This window comes from Berghia stephanieae, chromosome 11 (assembly GCF_034508935.2).
Source record: "Berghia stephanieae isolate SIO BIC M18660-M18661 chromosome 11, UCSD_Bste_1.3, whole genome shotgun sequence".
Taxonomy (NCBI): domain Eukaryota; kingdom Metazoa; phylum Mollusca; class Gastropoda; order Nudibranchia; family Aeolidiidae; genus Berghia; species Berghia stephanieae.
The window spans coordinates 15,187,799-15,205,298 of NC_088370.1; the positions used below are offsets into that span (position 1 = coordinate 15,187,799).

The 17,500-nt window shown below is 35.4% G+C and overlaps 1 protein-coding gene across 1 annotated transcript in view; it reads right to left on the reverse strand.

Moving 5' to 3' along the window:
- The window catches only part of LOC144956252 (uncharacterized), a 52,482-nt gene that overhangs the window by 11,796 nt on the left and 23,186 nt on the right, over nt 1-17,500 (reverse strand). Inside the window, exons 2-3 of the mRNA XM_078886688.1 lie at nt 2,937-3,106; nt 840-946 (exon numbers count right to left, since the gene is read on the reverse strand). Coding sequence (XP_078742814.1) covers nt 840-946; nt 2,937-3,106 — 277 coding nt within the window. The remainder of the gene's footprint in view (nt 1-839; nt 947-2,936; nt 3,107-17,500) is intronic.

Consider the following 17,500-nt stretch of genomic DNA (forward strand, 5'->3'; position numbering starts at 1 on the left):
TCGGAAGGCCTCCCCTATTTCACATTGTTATTTAATAATAATGATAATAATAATAATAATAATAATAATAATAATAATAATAATAATAATAATAATAATAATAATAATAATAATAATAATAATAATAATAATAATAATAATATTAATATATCTTTATTGCCTCAAAAAAATGGAAATTTGTCACTTGGTTACACATTTATAACAATACAATAATATATTGACATAGACATACTCACACAGATGCACACTAGTAGCATCGTAGTCATCGTCACCATCATCGGCATCAACATCACCATTATCATCATCATCATCATCATCATCACCATCATCATCACCACCATCATCATCATCATCATCATCATCACCATCATCATCACCACCATCATCATAACCGTCATCATCATCATCATCATTTATTACGACGAAATCGCACCATAGATAGTATGCGCCTGGCTAAGAAGCTCATAACATTGCCATCCGGAAGTATATCGGACCAACACACAAAACTGTATGTATCCATGAACGTTTTTAGTCGGGTTAATACAATTCAGTGAGCATTACTCATAAACGCGGATGGCAAAAAACAATAACAAAGATCTGAGTGACGTCATCTTCGAACTATCTATAGATAGTATGCAGATGACGTCATTCAGGCCTTTGTTATTGTTTTTGCCATCCGCGTTTGTGAGTTGTTCTCACTAAACTGTATTAACCAGACTATAAAAGTTCATTGTTACACAGAGTTTGTGTGTTGGTCCGTTATACTTCCGGATGGCAATGTTGTGAACTCCTTGGCCAAGCGCATTCTATCTACAGTTTAGGTTTTTAAGTGTTCTCACCTCGCTGTTTTCTCGTCCCCCTGGGAATCCCAAGAGCATCATGAGGCGTGTGAATTCACCAATACTCATAAGGCCGTTACGGGTCATATCACCCATAGCCTTGAACTCTGCAGGGTCAATAAAGAAGATTACGTTATCAATAACAAAAAAAAGATTACGTTAATAATAGGGTTTTACGTTTATTTTTGTCTTGACATCATCATCATCATCATCATCATCATCATCATCATCATCATCATCATCATCATCATCATCATCATCATCATCATCAAATGTGATTATTGTTATTGCCATAACTTGGTATTATTATATTAATCATCATTATTTTATTATTATTATTATTATTATTATTATTATTATTATTATTATTATTATTATTATATCATATATCATCATCATCATCATTTCTATTGTTATTATTGTCATTAATAGCAATAGAATTAATATTATTATTGCTGCCATCATCATCATCATCATCATCATCATCATCATCATCATCATCATCATCATCATCATTATCATCATCATCATCATCATTATTATTATTATTATTTTATTATTATTATTATTATTATTATTATTATTATTATTATCATTTGAATTGTTTATAATCATTTAGTGATTAGTCGTCGTCGTCGTAGTAGTAGTATAGTAGTAGTAGTAGTAGTAGTAGTAGTAGTAGTAGTAGTAGTAGTAGTAGTAGTTAGTGTGTTGTTGTTGTTAGTAGTAGTAGTAGTAGTAGTAGTAGTAGTAGTAGTAGTAGTAGTAGTAGTAGTAGTAGTAGTAGTAGTAGTAGTAGTCGCAGTATCATTATTATTATTATCATAATTAGTAGTATTATCATAAGTATTAGTAGTGGTAGAAGTAGTAGTGGTGATGGTAGTAGTAGTAGTAGTAGTAGTAGTAGTAGTAGTAGTAGTAGTAGTAGTAGTAGTAGTAGTAGTAGTAGTAGTAGTAGTAGTGGTAGTCGTAGTAGTAGTAGTAGTAGTAGTAGTAGCAGCAGCAGCAGCAGCAGCAGTTGTAGTAGCAGTAAGTAATATAGAGATGGATAAGTTAATAATACATAGATAATGAAAAAGAATTAAGTAAAAGAATAAGATGTTGCCTCCAGAAGGATAAACAAGCAGGCCAAATCTACCTGACGGCGTACTTTGTTGAAAGGGTAAGAAATACGGAAGGTTGGACAACATGTGGCCATTAGTTTCTTGACTTAACCCTCCTTACCACCTACAGCAAAATCGTCACATTTGTTACGACACAATATACATTTTTTTCCTTATTCATATTATTTTGCAGATCACAATGATCTTTGTTTAATTAATAAGAACATAAAGTCATTTTGTAGAGAGATTGTTTGAGTTTAAAATAATCCATTTTTCTGATGGACAAGCCTGCCATTTGTGAAAATACTGAAAATGGTCGGTAAGGAGAGAGTTAAGACCCTTTTGCTGAATAGTCCACGGACTTTACCAACTAGGATGCTCTGATTATTGTTGAGATGACAAATTTCCATTCCCCTCATTCTTTTGCACATTATCGGATTATTTCAAGATCTTTAATTGATTTTAACTGTTGGCCAACATGTCTGATGTCATTTCTTATTCGTGTTGTAACTATTGATGTTCTTGGTTGATCTCTTTGAGATTTTTTTTTTTTGTTCTTGTGGTTGAATAGTGAACCATCACTTTGTTGCTCGGGGTGTTAACATCTTGTCTTAGAATGTGGCCCAAAATTCGTAGCCTGGTTTGTTGGATAGTTTGGGCCATTGCAAGAGTAGGCCAAGGCCTGCCTTATCTGCCACCCGGCACGAAGAGGAGAAGCAAAATAATTTAGATATTTAGGTTGAAGTTGATTATGATAATCACGACGTCGATGACAAGAGAAATTACAACATCCAAAACAACAATAACAACAACAACAAAAACAACAAGAACAATGACGATAACAACAACAACAACAATGACAACAACAACAACAATGACAACAACAACAATAACAACAACAACAACATCCACAACAAAAACAACAACAACAACAACAACAACATCCACAACGACAACAACAACAACAATGACAACAACCAGACCAAATACATACCCATTGTATAGTATAATTTCTTTGTTTCTTGATTCATGATGATGTTTACAGGCTCACGAGTAGGAGTAGCAGTACTTTTGCTGTTGCTGCTGCTGGGGCTGCTACTGTTATTTTCGTTTCTTGCTCCTCCGGGAGTACCGAGTTCAACACAACACTGAAATATCGAACACCTAGGTATAGAAACAATGCATTGTGTCAAAATATGACCAAAGCTAAAAAGTAATGGTAATTGAGCTTTCTTGAGCTATCCTTTTTAAGAAAATAAATTGAGCTTTTATATAGCGCAATATCCATTAAACGTGCTCAGCGCTTTACAAGGGGTCCTTGGCCAACAGCAACATTTAACATGTAGGACGGGACATAACGCCTGTTAGGTGATATTACAATTTTATCGGACAGACACAACGTTGTTAACGGCCAGGTACTCATTTTACACCTGAGTACGGTGAGAGAATGTGAGTAAAGAGCCTTCTCCAAGGTCTCAATTATTCGCCAAGCGAGGCTCGGAACGAGGACCTTCAGATCCGAAAGCGAGTGTCATACCACAAGACCACATAGCCGCAAAAATTGGTAATTGAAGTACAATTATATATGGCTTTTTTGGCCAAAACCTTAAGGCGTCAGTACGTTGTTTCTCGTGGTTGTTTTTAAGGGTTTTTATTTTTACGGGGCTTGTGACACATCTAGGTGAGTTCAACGCCAGTGAAAAGGAAGAAAACGGGAAAGTGAAACTAAATCTAGATTTACAAGAAAAGTAATCCAAGAAAAAGAATGGTAAAGAAAGACTAGTTCAAACAGGGAACAGATGTAGATTCCACGAGCATACCTTCAAAATACGTTTGAGATCACCTAAAAGTCTCATACAGACAGACGCATAGTATCCGACTAAGTCGAATACACTCAAATGCTTAAAAACATGATATTTAAGATTTAAAATATTGTAATATAGAACACGACATGATATACAAGGATAAAAATATTATCTCACAAAACGAATACTATACATTTGACTGTTTCCCGCCGAGCTAAGGACTTTGGTAAGGACCAAGAAAGATCAAGATATAAAGCAACTCAGAATACAGATATAAGGGGATAGAAGACACAGCAAGTGATCTCCTGTCTACCATGGTGCAATAAGGGCAATAACTCAAACTTAACTTAACTAGAGCTTTTATATAGAGGAATATCCACTAAACGTGCCCATTGGCGCTTTACAATGGGTCAATGACCAACAGCAAAACTTAATATGTAGAACGTGACATGACGTCTGTTAGGCGATATTATAATTTTTCGGAATGAGACAACGCTGTTAACAGCAGGCACTCGTTTTACACATGAGTACGGTGAGAGAATGTGAGTAACGAGCTTTTTCCAAGGACTCAACTATGCGCCGAGCGAGGCTCGAACCCAGGACCTTGGGATCCGAAGGCGAGAGTCATAACACAAGACCACATTAATATAATTTGATAAACGAAATAAAATGTATAGAGATTACATGCCCAAGAACACATTATTAATTATTCACATGCTTACACAGGCATTTAAAAAAAAGAATCAATCCATAAATTATATTTAAAAAAAGTCTCTTCAAAACTCTTTTGAAAAATCGCTGACAGAGAGTCGTGTCTCATCCCACATGTCAAGTGGTGTTGTTAGCTAGGGACCCTTTGTTAAGTGATTTGAGCACGTTTATTGTATATTATTAATATCATCATTAATCATTCTTAACATTAGGCTATATTAATGAAGGATTTATTTCTGTTTGTCTGATTTTTGAAATTTGTGAAGACTTTTGGCAAGCCTTACAATCCAATAAAGTTTGCGGTCCAAATTGGATTCAGTAGTCTGATGTCACGCCGCCAGGCAACGGCGGCCATCTTGGTTCCAAACAAAGAAAATCATTACTTTGTATTCTTCATGCTGGCTAGAACTTTTCATATGTCTTGTGATCAGAATGTGTAAAAGTCAAAACATGATCAAATTTATGTTGGTTTTTCCTCTGGATACACTTTTATGCTCGCCGGAGAAATATTTCATACAGCGTCCGCCATTGTTCCGATAGTTTAGAGCCAGTGTTACTAAGTTACCATGCGTCATTAGGAAGGAAGTGACGTTACGACTGTTGAAGAGTATTGACGAAAGATCTGTTATTAAAGCGTTTAAATCTTTGTCCGGTTTTTGGGGGTTGTTTTTAGATGGTACGCAATAAATTATTGAGCTTTTATATAGGGCAATATCCACTAAACGTGCTCAAAGCGCTTTACAAGGGGTCCATGGCCAAGCAACACATAACATGTAGGACGGGACATGACGCCTGCCAGGCGATAATACAAATTTTTGGGACAGAGACAACGCTGTTAACGGCCAGGTACTCATTTTACACCTGAGTACGGTGAGAGAATGTGAGTAAAGAGCCTTCTCCAAGGACTCAACTATGCGCCGAGCGAGGCTCGAACCCAGGACCTTCCGATCCGAAAGCGAGTGTCATACCACTAGACCACATAGCCGCATATTAAAGAAAATGTTGGAATCTGATAGTGCTGGTAGTTCATATCCGGATGGATGTATGTTTAAACCATAGAATCCAAAGATCTATAATGTGGAAACAAACATATTTTGTATTTAGCCATGGCCCTCACTCAATGCATAAAAATGTACGTCAAACGCCGAGATACGGTATAGCATGGGTCATGATAAATGGGCACATTGGTCACATTGCAAAATGTGCTCCAAGTGACCCACTTAGTGAAAAGTGTTCACATCTTTTTAAATATCTAACATCACGATTGGTTTATAACTTTTGTAAACAAAGCAGCGTGTATACATTTGTTAAGAAATATACAATCGTTGGACAGCAACAAATCATGTGATTGATGACCTGGTTGGACGAAAACATGAATATAGATGGCTCCCATTAAAACGACAAACCCTTATAATGTGAGATACGCTGTAGCTTGCACCTCAATGCAATGCCAAAACCTAGTATAACTATATTATATTCAACTTTTTGAAAAGTTATATGTTTCATTTCAATACATCAAAAGTGACAGAATAAAGAAAGACCTGTCGACTGGTACTAGTAGTAGCGTATGGCTACATCTCCACACTGGAAGTCTCCAGTCAGTCTTTAGATTCGTCACCGCAGTTGAGTACAGCCTCGAAACCTCCCGCCAATCTCGTCACAGGGCAGTGTAAGATTATGTGGTCAACTGTCTCTGGCGTTCCCCTAGAGTGGGGACAGGCGGCTGACTCCCTCGGACCCCATCAATGTGTGTTTGCAGCAGTCCTGCAAATTGGTGAAGGTCAATCAGCAAATCTTCGGAGCCACTGTCGAATCTAGATTTCCCAAGAGCCAATCTCGCTGCGCAGTTTTGAACTCTTTGGAGTATTCGGATTTTAAGATATTTTCCCCGTTTAGTCTAACATTGAAATTAATACGGACAATACAAGTGTTTTAATGAGTCGGTCAATATTAATTAGTTAACTGCCGAACTCTTGGGAAGTCAGGTATTAAAAATGTTTGGCCAGAAAACTCGTCCTTCAAAAAAATCGATCGATTTAAATAGCCTCATCACCCTCAAACCTGGGACTCTATTAAAACTTCTCGAGTCCCAAGTTTGATTGCTTTTCCCAAGATGAGGGTCATTTAAATCGATCAATATTTGAAGGACGAGTTTTTCTGGCCAAATTTTTAAATACGAGTTTTCCAGAGTACAGCAGTGAACTGGAAAATGAGTTAGTCGATATCAAAGTTTACATGTGAGGATTCCTTCCAGGTGTGATCTAAATACGTAGGCATCCTTCCGTCTCAAGAGACGATGGTTTGCGCCCTGTATAACTTTAGTCTCATCAGTCTTGTTGAGAGCAACGACGGGTGTGACTCAGCAGACCAATCCTTGCATGGCAGTCTCTACCGCAGTTGTTGCACACATAGTTTGACTGTGTATTTGGTATTTGGATCTGCTGCCTATCTTTCCTCTTTGCTCTCCTCTCCTCAAACTTCATCTTTCTCCTCTCCTCACCTCTCTTCACTCCCTCCATCACCGCATATCTCCAGCCGCTGCGGTCGTCAGCAAGAGACTCCCAGGTGTTTGAGTCGATGCCTGTCAATTTCATGTCTCGTTTGCAGACATCATAGAAGCGCAGAGTTGGACGGCCAGTTGGTCGCCGTCCAGAAGCTAGCTCTAAATACATAAGTGTGTTAATCATCAATTTGAAAGTCAATGGACATGAAACTTTCCAGAGAAATGCTCAGAATTTTTGCCAGATATGTAAATGGCAAGTTGATGTCAATGATAATTATACCGTGATCAAAAAAAGTATGTTTTAAGTCCTAGATTTGAGAGTTTTGATCAGATAGGGGTCAATTTAATAGATCGATATTTAAAGGACAAGGTTTCCGGCCAAAGTTTTAAATATATTGGAGTTTTTTCAGAGTTGAAAGTTGTACAGGGCTGAAGAATTTTTGATTTTGAGCCTGCAGAGCAAAGAATTGATAGGGGCCGGGGTGTTTTCTACCTGGTATGTCATCCAGGAATTGATAGATTGACTGCACTTTTCAATAAGGTTTTTAACAGTATTAATGTTAATACTTTTATACGGACGTTATATGAAATACAGTGGTCTCCGTTAATAACCGCTCTCCTTTAAAGCACGATTCTGGCTATACACACACTCAAAGCAAGAAGCAGAATTTTTCCTTTATACATTTACCCCTTTATAAGCACGCTTACCCAAATGGACCCCGCCTATAAGCACGTTTTTAGATGTAAAAAATAAAGAAATCACATTAATGTCTAATTAAGGATTTGTGAAACGATGGTTGTGGTTAACGTTGATGTGATTAAAACAGGGCAGTAATAAAAAAAATACAGCAAGACAAAAAGGCCTATTGTCAAGTTATATTGTACTAGGACACAATGCAAGTGTCGGAGTTAGATACACGACATCATTTATTAAGAAAAAGATGATGAAGAAGAAGAAGATAAAGATGATGATGATGATGATGATGATGATGATGATGATGATGATGATGATGATGATGATGATGATGAAGGATGGGGTGGAACGAGCGCAGGAGGAGGAGAAGGAGGAAGTGGATGAGGAGATTTTTTTGAATTGACAGATTGTTTTGTTTCTACCAATAACATATGAATGATATAACGAAAAGTTGAGTTATCGCAAGCAATTTTGAAACAAAGTTTAACTATGAAGCGTGACATTTCCGTTGAAATTGCGCTAGATATCGGTTTAAACGCCTTCTAGAAAACCACAACAACAAAAAAAGATTTAAAACCATTCATAAAACGACAGCTTTAACTACAATGCTCTTAGACACCAAGAGTCATGACTTCAATACCATTTTTTCCACACTACTGACAAAGGGCAGAGAATATCGTATACTGCACACAAAACGAACGAAGAAGTGCTAAAACAAACATACCAACAAAGGAAACTAATGCCCTTAATAGTGGATCGACAACTATCCTTTTTCGGACACATAGTAAGGAAAGATAAGAATGAATACCTGGCAAGTTGTGGAAAAATACCTGGTAAACGCGCCCGGGGGAGACAAAGAAAAACACTCATAGACCAACTGAAGGGCTTCACCAGCCTAACAATCCAAGAGCTGTTTGAAAAGGCAAGAGACAGGGAGGAATGGAGAGAGATAATTCATGCAGTATCCGAAGCCTGGACCAGGCATGGAACCTAGAAGAAGAAGAAGAAGACAAAGGGCATCTCTATGGAAACGGCATCATTTTGAGATTAACATTTTTTTTATCAAATTAAATCCCAAATCTATTAATCTGGCAAATGAAAAACAAAATCTTGAAAATACCAATATGATTTTTTTTAAATAATAGTGATGGACGTTGTTTGTTTGTTTCGAACTCTAATGAAGAATGCTAAAAACCAAGGATTTAAAAACGGAAATAATCTTATGGCTAAAAAATCGTTGCATTCCACACTTGACCATATTATACTAGACGTCTCTATGAAACGAAACGCACAATGCATTAAATTTTGAGCCAGAACTTGATTAACAAAAAGTTATATAACCGACTGGCCTTGTTTTCTTTTACCAATAAATTTACCAGATGAATCGAACTCAAAGATGAAGAAAAAACACTCATATATCTTTAACCCTCTCCCTACCAAACATACATAATAAAATCGTCACATTCGTTACGATCCAACCAGCACTTTTTTCATTCAGATTTCTTTTGTAAATCACACAATTTAAAGAAAAATGATCGTCACTTGATAAAAGTCTCAAACCTCACACTTCCCGATTCTTACAACGTTTCTCAACTCGTCAAAATTTGTTTCAATCCCGAGGATTAAAATAGTCTGAGACCTTTGTATAAGTTGAGGGTGGAATCAATAGATGGCATTTGAAGTCTTGACGGGTGTTTCTTTTTTACGAAACCCGCCGAAACCCAGTCCCAGGTTCACTCCCCAATGGTGTACACTTCCCTGAGTCCCAGGTTTACTCCCCAATGGTGTACACTTCCCTGAGTCCCAGGTTCACTCCCCACTGCTGCCTACTTTCCATAACTCTGTCGGGTTTCGGCGGGTTTCGGAGTTTCGTAAAAAAAAGAAACACCGGTCGAGACTGAAAACGGAAAATTCAATTCTATATGGAAGGAACGAAATTAACGTCACTCAGCTGTTTGTTATTGTATTTAGACAGTCATTTTTTATGATTTGTCCTTACTAAATGTCTATCAATCAGACTCTAAACACTCAAGGTTACATATAGTTTTGTGTATTGGTACGCTATATCCTGTTAGCGCATGCTCTGAATATTTTACCTAAACTCATGACATCAATTCATCCGAGGTAATTTCCTCTTCAGAACCACCATGATATGCGATTCACATAATACAGCGGACGCCGAAAAGAAATTGGAAAATGGGTATTTATTACCTTTAAACCCCAAATAAACTTGTATTTCTATCTAGATATTAGCAAACACAGAAACGTTGGAAATTTGATTTTCTTCCATATTGTGGAGATTTCAATATCAGTAATGAACTCAGTATGAAACAAGAGTTGTGGAAATTTCAATATCAGTATTGAACGAAGTATGAAACAAGAGTTGTGGAAAGTTCAATATCAATAATGAACGCATTATGAAACAAGAGTTGTGGAAATTTCAATATCAGTAATGAACGTAGTATGAAACTGAGTTGTGGAAATTTCAATATCAGTAATGAACGCAGTATGAAACAAGAGTTGTGGAAATTTCAATATCAATAATGAACGCATTATGAAACAAGAGTCGTGAAAATTTCAATATCAGTAATGAACGCAGTATGAAACAAGAGTTGTGGAAATTTCAATATCAGTAATGAACGCAGTATGTTACAAGAGCTGTGGAAAGTTCAATATCAGTAATGAACGCAGTATGAAAAAAGCGTTGTGGAAATTTCAATATCAGTAATGAACGCAGTATGAAACAAGAGCTGTGGAAAGTTCAATTTCAGTAATGAACGCGGTATGAAACAAGCGTTGTGGAAATTTCAATATCAGTAATGAACGCAGTATGAAACAAGCGTTGTGGAAATTTCAATATCAATAATGAACGCAGTATGAAACAAGAGTTGTGGAAATTTCAATATCAGTAATGAACTCAGTATGAAACAAGAGTTGCTTTTAAAATGGTCACTCTAATCACAGATAGACCAAAGAAGAAGTCAGAACTGCTGTCGACTCTTTTGTTTACTAAAGTAGCAATGACTATCCCGCACAAATCTTTGGGCCTCTTTTTCGCTCACGAAGTGCCCGAATTTGCGTCAAAATATGGGACGAAGCCGTTTCGTATATGCTATTTAAAAAAATTAATTACGACGTTGTTTATCGATAAATATGACTGAAAGTTGGCACGAAGTTAGAAAAAAGGTCATTTTAGATTATGTCAAGCGTCAAAACTCGTGCAATTACCAAATGACCGTAAAAAATAGATTTTTATTCTTTGGAGTAAAATATTTCTAAAACTACCGGGCGTGGAGGTTTTGTCGCTGACAAGGTAATACATGAATATTTCTTCTTTTTGGTTGTAAAATTTCATATGAATATGACGAGTACTTTTCCCGTATTTTACAAAACACCATCCTAACTTGCTCTTCAAGTTTCAATCTTTTAATCTATTTATTACGCAAGATACAACCAAAGGTCGAAAAAAAATGCCAAAAAAGCGTCCCATATTTTCGCGTTTTTTTTTCCTCTTTGCGGGTCATCCAAATAAATGATACCTTTGAAACTGCATAACTTGTTTATTTATGAATTGATTTTCAAAATTCAAAAACATTTTTACTCAGTGGAGATAGGGCTTTGATTTTAGACAATTTTTTTCCTCAAAAAGAGAAAAAAACATTTTTCATAGTCCTTGCTAACTAAAGGAAGAAAACAGTTTGAAATTAATCATAAAATAGCCGACAATGAATGGTGACAAATCTATGTATGAGTCTAAGGTTTATCAGCGATGTTCTTAGTTCAAAGATGGTATCTAGTACAACTTTAGAAAACAAACAGAAGCGTGGTCTGCCAAAGATGTCATTCAAAAAGTGGTCGAAAAACTAGAATTCTTGTCGAAGTAATCACCAAACGTGAGAATAAAAATTCAGGAAATTGCTTTGCAACTTGAGATTCCAAAATACGCTGCATCCATGAAATCGTCCAAGGCACAGTATAAGTAGTCCTTCAGAGCCATCAGACACATGGATCCGAAGTCTATCCCGGTTTCTATAGCGTGAAACAGATTATATCGATTACTTACTACCATTTGGATAGTACGCTAGTCTATCGAAAATTACTATCCGCCAGATCTAACGGACTCCCAGCTATCCAATCACTGCTAGGTGGACAGGGTGGTCAGAAAAGAATATCCACTGCACCCGGGATCTCGATCCCCTTTGATTGTGAAGCGAGTGCTCTACCAACTGAGCTATCGCGACCCCTGCCTGGTCACACATTAAATAGTCATTATAAATTACATTAATTTCGTTTACCTACATGGTAATATCAAGCTGGTGTTTTCGGAAAAATCAGAGGTAATTCCAAAAAGAGATTGACGATATAATGATAATACAGGTCCCCTCACAACAACGACTGTAAATCCTCCGTATGACATCCAATCACAAGGGTAATGATTAATTAATTTGATTAAAGATGAAACTTTATAATAATAATAATGATTATTATTATTATTATATTCGATAATGCAACATTGATCAACAATCTTCTCGGGATCGGTAAAAATCACGAGCACCATGTCATTGGTTTTTAGTCTGCGATAGGTCTTGATGTTATTTGGTGAGGATGACGAATAATAATTAACTCTCTCTCTCTCTCTCTCTCTCTCTCTCTCTCTCTCTCTCTCTCTCTCTCTCTCTCTCTCTCTCTCTCTCTCTCTCTCTCTCTCTCTCCTTTGTTTTTTGTTTGGTTTTGTTTTGTTTTTTTGTTTTGTTTTTTTTTATGTGGTTGGTTTTTTTTCTCCACGAAACGTCAAACCCGTCTAACATAAACTCCAAAGAAATAAGGAGGGGCGGGGGGGGGGGGGGTCCCGATAGATCAGTTGTTAGAGCGCTTTTTCGCTACACACTTGGCAAAGGGACCAAGTTTGATCCAGAGTACAGTAGATATTTTTTTCTCTGACTGACCCCTCTGTCTACCCAGCAGTAAATGGGTAGCTGAGTCTGTTCGATCGGGCGGATAGTACTTTGCGATAGACTAATACCGTCCTAGCCAAATGGTAGCAAACAATTGTTATTGTCCGTTCCACGCGTTAGATAATTCCTGAGCTTTTATACAGTGCAAAATCCTCTAAACGTGCTCAAAGCGCTTTAGAAAGTGTCCCTGACCAACAGCAACACGTAACATTTAGAAAGAGTCACGACGCCTGTTAGCCGATATTATAATTTTTTTTTCCGACAAACACAACGCTGTTCATGGCGAAGTACTCATTTTACACCTAAGCACGGTGAGAGAATGTGAGTAAAGAGCCTTTTCCAAGAACTCGACTATGTGCTGAGCGAGACTCGAACCCATGAGGGCCTTCCTATCCGAAAACAAGTATCATACCAAAAGACCACATAGTCCCATAAACTCCGGCATCATGGACCTCATAACTCTGAAGTACAAGTACTTCAAAGTACTTCAAGTACATGGTTTACATAAATGTTCTTCAACAAAACATGATTTACAACATAGAATTAAGTTCTAATAACTATAAATTAATTTTTTTCAAATTTTGTGATGTACAAATGTAAATGTTGCAGCTCGAAGCTCGGAGAAATAAATAACAATGTGAAATTGAATGTAAGCTTTAATTTACTGTCTGTGGTGTTTCATTTATCCTGTTCTGTTGATAAAGGGGAAACCCGAAACGTCAATTCGTACATTAAACTAAAGCTCACATTCAATTTCACATTGTTATTTGTGATGCACAAATGAAATCTGAAGGGAGCAAAACGTTGCTTGTATCATAACGAATGCGAGGATGTTCCTATAGATAGTATGCGCTTGGCTAAGAAGCTCATAGCATTGCCATCCAGAAGTATAACGGACCATCCATGAACGTTTATAGTCGGGTTAATACAGTTCAGTGAGCACTATTCAGAAACGCGGATGGCAACACAAATAACAAACCAATAACAAAGACCTGAGTGACGTCATCTTCGTTCTATGTATAATTTTTAGACAGTCATTTTAATGATTAGTTCTATAGATAGCATGCTCTTGGCTAAGAAGCTCATAACATTGCCATCCGGAAGTATAACGAACCAACACACAAAACTGTGTGTATCTATGAACGTTTATAGTCGGGTTAATACAGTTTAGTGAGCATTACTCATAAACGCGGAGGGCAAAAAACAATAACAAAGGCCAAAGTGACGTCATCTTCGAACTATCTATAGTTGGCGAGGAAAGGGTTAACTGCATCTGGAATTGACAAGATTAGTGTGTATACCAAACATAGGCGATCGTGATATGTTTATCTGACATTAAACGCACCGTTAATGTGTTAAATTGATTTACGTTTAACTGTCTCCCTTTCTATCTCTCTATCTTTATCTCTCTCTCTCTCTCTCTCTCTCTCTCTCTCTCTCTCTCTCTCTCTCTCTCTCTCTCTATCTATCTATCTATCTATCTATCTATCTATCTATCTATCTATTGAATTGTGTTTGATACAAATATGGTACGAAAAGTGCTCGACATGCAGTAATGGAGCGAATTATTATTATTTAAAATATTTACCACAATGTTTGAGACAGTCTACATTAATGTTTCAGGCTTAATTTGCCATCGTCAGGACTGAGTTGTTTTGTTGACTGTTGTTGTTTCTTGATTGGTCCACTTCAAGAAACAACAACAGTCAACAAAACAACTCAGTCCTGACGATGGCAAATTAAGCCTGAAACATTAATGTAGACTGTCTCAAACATTGTGGTAAATAATTTAAATAATAATATCTATCTGTCTATCTATCTCTCTCTCACTCACTCTCTATCTATCTATCTATCTATCTATCTCTCTATCTATCTATCTATCTATCTATCGATCTAACTATCTCCCCCCCCCCTTCTCTCTCTCTGTATATATATATATATATATATATATATATATATATATATATATATATATATATGGTTGAGGGGACTTAGCTGGAACCATTGGAGCCAATTATTTATTAATCCCACCTCGTTTTTGTTACTTACTCCAACAACGTTGTTTCATCCAAATCTTGGAATCATCAGGGAGTCCTGGTGTCTGGGAGGAATCTTGTCGTATCCTTTCTATTGCCAATGTTGTTTTGGCCCCAACTGACAGAACACAATAACATTCCTCCAAGACACCAGGACTCCCTGAAGATGCCAAGATTCGAACCCGAGACTTACGCATCAAAAGCTGACGGAGACACCACAAATCCGCAAACGTTTCAGTTTTTAACAAATCGTGACAAATCGTGACATGTTTTATCACATGGTTCGCTGACGCACCTCATATATATGCTGCCGTATGTTTAAAAAACATAGTATGTGCTTTTTAGTTAACATTGCATATACTGTGTTTATTAAAACAACGGCAGTATGCTAGTGGTTACTTTTTTTCATTTTTAGGTTTTTATATATTATGCGTTGTTTATTAACACCCAAATTAATCAAAGTCTATTTTTAGATAAAGGGAATCGACAAAGTGAAATGAGTGGAATTGTGAAAGGTTACAAGTTTAAAAGTATATGATAGGTGTTGAAGTATTTGATATGAAAAGTGCAAGCACAACATTCATTAGCACTTGGTGACATTGTAATCAAAAATAAATCAAACTAATGCAAAGTGATGATGATGATGATGATGATGATGATGATGATGACGATGATGATGATGATGATGATGATGATGATGATGATGATGAGATGGAAAGTGCTTGGAAAAGTGATCCGACGAGATGAAAATATTCCACGATGGATGATTACTTCAAACAAGGAGCCAAATACAGCCGGCGTACACCAAATTCACTTCCAACAACATTGAATCAAGATCTCAAAAAATATCAAATATATTTAGAAACAAAAACCGAAGAACTGATTTAAAAAACACAAGGAAACATCCAATTTCCTCAGCATTTTAACACACATGATGACCTTAAAAAGCTAAGAACACTTGCACTGGACAGAGATTTATGGAAACAAATTACTATCTGGATACTAGAAACAGACTGACACACTCGAAGTTATATACACAAACACGGCAAGCGTCTACATAGACAACGCAGCCATATTCATTTATTGTTATTATTATTATTATTATTATTATTATTATTATTATTATTATTATTATTATTATTGTCATGGTCTCAAGTGAGTAAAGAGCTACTCGACTATGCATAAAGATATATGTAGAATGAGGCCCCAGAATTTACTAGTTACTATAAATGAAAAACAATTAACGATTTGTTTACAATGAAATAAAAATAATGATGAAATTTAATTAAAAGAGATAAACAGTGATCGTGGCAGTTACAAATAGAGATATGAATATTTTACGTAACTTATGATAATATCTCAGGTTCGTAAGTTTACGTTTCCAGGCATTTGATGGGCTTGGATGATCTATATATAACTGGAGTGAGATGAATTCAGTTCTTAATAAAATAAAATTTAATAAGATAATTGTGAACAATCTTTACTGTGACAATTATTATTATTATTATTATTATTATTATTATTATTATTATTATTATTATTATTATTATTATTATTATTATTATTATTATTATTATTATTATTATTATTATTATTATTATTATTATTATTATTATTATTATTATTATATTATTATCATTATTATGATTATGATTATTATTATTATTATTATTATTATTATTATTATTATTATTATTATTATTATTATTATTATTATTATTATTATTATTATTATAAGTCACTAGTCACAAGACGAGAAGTTGTTCAGGCCAGTTAATCTCCGCTATCATGAAATATACCTTCTTGTTTTTATTCTACCAATTTAGATGTACACATTAATAGCACTCCAGATAAGAATCGCTCATACAAAAAAGGTCGACTACAAAAATCGTAAGATAGGGCACCTAGTATAGATCACTGTCAAATGATAATATTTTTGCACCCGAGATGTAAAATTCGGACACAACTTTTGTTATCTACACAAAGAATGGATTACGATGACACACTATACTTTCAACTTTCGTATTCTGGAAAAACTAATATTTGAAAATTTGGCCAGAAAGCTCGTCCTTCAAATATCGATCGATTTAAATGACCCTCATCTTGGCAAAAACTCTCAAACCTGGGACTTCACGAAGTCCCAGGTTTGAGAGTTTTTGCCAAGATGAGGGTCATTTAAATCGATCGATATTTGAAGGACGAGTTTTCTGGCCAAATTTTTAAATACGGATTTTTTTTTTCAGAGTGCGACAGTAATCGTATGTAAACTATTTTAATTCAATGCTGTTGTTTTTTAGGCCATTGCCAATATAAGATATACAATAACATTTCCATATAGATAATAAAAGCAGAACATGTAAAATCACTAATTTTCCAAAGCAAAATAAAATGATAATAATAAAATGGTTAAATAAATAGAAATAAATAATTAAAAATAAATAAATGCATGAATAAAAATAATAAATAAATAGATAAAAAGATAAATAAATGAATAAATAAATAAATGAATAAATATATAAGTAAATAAATAAATAAACCAGATAGTGTTGTGTCTCGAGAAACAAAGGAATAGACAAAATACTTTTAGCCCACGTATAATTATTTGAAGGTCTGATAACAGAACGCAATTACGGGCTTAATTTAACATTCTTGTGATGGACACTATGTTGTGTTGGTTTGAGAGCTTTTCGATTCTATCAATGAAAAGAAATGTTGTTGTTTGTTTTTTTTTGTTTTTTTCTTTGTTTTTTTTTTTTTTTTTTTGTTTGGGTTTTTTTTTTTTTTTTTTTTTTTTTTTTTTTTTTTTTTTTTTGTCATTGTTATTTTAGGCAGTTTTTATTTGTTATGTAGAGTA